The sequence below is a fragment of the Trichogramma pretiosum genome, unplaced genomic scaffold (genome assembly GCF_000599845.2).
Source record: "Trichogramma pretiosum strain Unisexual culture from Peru unplaced genomic scaffold, Tpre_2.0 scaffold165, whole genome shotgun sequence".
NCBI lineage: Eukaryota > Metazoa > Arthropoda > Insecta > Hymenoptera > Trichogrammatidae > Trichogramma > Trichogramma pretiosum.
The window spans coordinates 79,537-81,929 of record NW_019640837.1 but is presented as its reverse complement, the minus strand read 5'-3'; the positions used below and the strand labels follow the sequence as shown (position 1 = coordinate 81,929).

Genomic DNA, 2,393 nt, shown 5'->3' with positions numbered 1-2,393 from the left:
TTGTGAGAAACTTTAGCTGGTCCCAAACAAATAGCTATTAAGTTAGAAATGATCTTGAGATTGAGGTGCTTATCACTTATCAAAATCAGTAAGAACAACATGGTGGCCGCTTGGACAGTATTGTGTGATTGTTGTTATTGTGCGTGTGACTTGTAGTCAACGTCTCGCTTAAAGTTGCATTTTTTTTGTTTCATTTTGCTGTACAGGCCCTCAGCTGGCATCTCGAATTTTGAATTTTTCCTCCTGAATCGTTGCGCGATACAAGCATACTCACGAAATGCTAAATATAAATTGCTTCGATACCTAAAAAAATAGAACAGCAAGTTCAGCGTCAAAAAAAAAAAGATAGATGCCAATTTTCGCGCTCTGCTCTGCCGATGATGATCCGATCGGGTCCATCGATGTCACATTTTTACCAATGAAAAAATTATTCCAACGATCGATAATAATTCGACAGGGCTTCGATCGAATCTCGATCATTTCCACTTGGCGGCAGCAACTGTAGTCCCAATTTTCCCTGAAAACACGACGCACGAAAAACGACGAATTGCGAATGGTGCTTTTATTGCGTTTGCGAAGTTCGGTGAACATTTTACAATTTTTTTTTTTTTCGGCGCTTAATTTTTTTACAACATTTTTGCGATTTTTTTGTCCTTTTATATACATATTTCTTCTCTCTCTCTCTCATCTCGACGACGACGGTTTCTTGGTCTTCGATCGTCGTCGTCGAGGCCCCTCGGGCTCTTGTTTACCTTTTTCCAAGAGAGCAGCGACTCGTCGCTGCTCTTTTTCAGAGGGTTGTAGTCGCTGCTGCCGGCCAGTCGCCTGCTCCTCGTTCTGTTTTCGATTATTGTAGTCCACGATGGCACGGTTCCGGCGCTCGGTCTGTGTATAAAAGCACGAGTAAGAGCGTGAAAAGCTTCGAACGAGCGCATGTCTCCAAACTTGACTTACCTCATCGCATGGTGTTTCTTCATCCGATTCTATAAAAGATAACTCTTCCTTGTCGGGCTTCTTACAGCACGGCTTTTTCCTGCAAGGCGATGGTTGCCGCTGGCGACAGCAAGGCGATGGTTGCCGTTGGCGACAGCAAGGCGATCGTTGCCGTTGGCGATGGCAAGGCGATGGTTGCCGCTGGCGATGGCAAGGCGATGGTTGCCGCTGGCGACGGCAAGGCGATGGTTGCCGCTGGCGACAGCACGGCGGCGAGGAGTCCTTCCGTCTTTCGGGGCACGTACGCCGAGGCCTGCAGCACTTTGACCTGCGCGGTGTATCTCGACTGCAGCCGGCTCGCGCATCCTCGCTGTCGCTGTCGATGCTTTCGGCCTGAATGCGTGCGTTGTGCTTGTCGCCGCGGCGCCGTCCGATGGTATAGGTGGCATCGTTCCACGGTGGCCGGTTCCGCTGCTCGCCACCGCACGCTCCCTCCGGCGACGACTGCCTCTGTTGCGCGTTGTCAATGGCGACGCGTGTGAGCTTTTATTACTCGCGAGAGAGACGCACCTCGACTCAACTTTTTTTTTAACTTACTCTTTTCTCTTTTTTGCACTTTTTCTTGCTTTCCTTTTCACAATCTCCTGCTATAAGTTTCCCGAGTACGCATATGTCTCGTACCAACCGTTTTTCTCTCTCTCTTAATGTTGGGCATCTCTTCGGCCGGTCTTTGTTCGATTCGCACATTTCCGAATACTACTACTACCACTTCTACCGTCGTTGGATCGTCGTTGAGAGAGCAGAGTCAATGACACTTGGCAATTTTGGGGGGGCCGAAATTTACAAATTGTCCGAAAATAGATTGAGTGTGTTTGAATTTTGTAACCTCGAAAGTGGTGTGCACCGATCGTGGCCCGTGTCACGACTGGCTCTCAACGTCTCGTTTGGAGCAGCATTTGTCTTTTTTTTTTTTTTTTGTTTTTTTCGTGCCGCTGTACAGGCTTTCGCCCGAGTCATAGCTGTAGCAGACTTGTGAAGTTAGCTGAATTTTTTCTAAATGTTAATATTTTCCATCAAGGGTGGGCCAACAAAATTTCTCCGGATTATGTTTCCACCCTTATTTTTACTTACAGAAGTAGCATCAGAGATTTTTTTGCTGCGCTAGATACACTTTTTGCTATTTCTACGTATACGGTGTAGCTAAGAACTAGTTAGGATCTTAAAAAATTTCTCCTTACTTGCGGATTGCGAATGAGAAAAAAAATGTACAAAAAAATCATTAGTGATAAAAGGCAATTAAAAATAAAATATGCATAAATGTACATAGTCTACGAGCCACACAGGCTCATAATGAGCAGCGAAAGATGAACCTACTTCTTTTCCTCGTATTTTTTCCCTCTGAACACAATTTTTTGAGGTGGACATCGATCCGAGTGGCAGTTTATTTGTTATTAACAATT

General features: G+C 45.6%; 1 protein-coding gene across 1 annotated transcript; it reads right to left on the bottom strand.

The window, feature by feature from the left end:
- Positions 1–659: 659 nt before the first annotated feature.
- On the bottom strand, positions 660–1,829 carry LOC106659974 (serine/arginine repetitive matrix protein 1-like). Its single transcript, XM_023463533.1, has 3 exons — positions 1,531–1,829; positions 955–1,443; positions 660–885 (listed from the first exon to the last, which is right to left on the bottom strand). Exons 1-3 carry the CDS (start codon positions 1,678–1,680, stop codon positions 685–687), a joined length of 840 nt encoding a protein of 279 aa, XP_023319301.1. The 5' UTR covers positions 1,681–1,829; the 3' UTR covers positions 660–684.
- Between the last annotated feature and the right edge of the window lie 564 nt (positions 1,830–2,393).

Bases quoted from the DNA above. Each gene is read 5' to 3' on its own strand.
- LOC106659974 (XM_023463533.1), bottom strand. From the start codon at position 1,680: ATGTGCGAATCGAACAAAGACCGGCCGAAGAGATGCCCAACATTAAGA. The intron at 1,444-1,530 runs GTAAGTTAAAAA...AACGCGCAACAG, and splicing joins AGTGCAAAAAAGAGAAAAGA to AGGCAGTCGTCGCCGGAGGG. The intron at 886-954 runs GTAAGTCAAGTT...TTTTATACACAG, and splicing joins AAGAAACACCATGCGATGAG to ACCGAGCGCCGGAACCGTGC.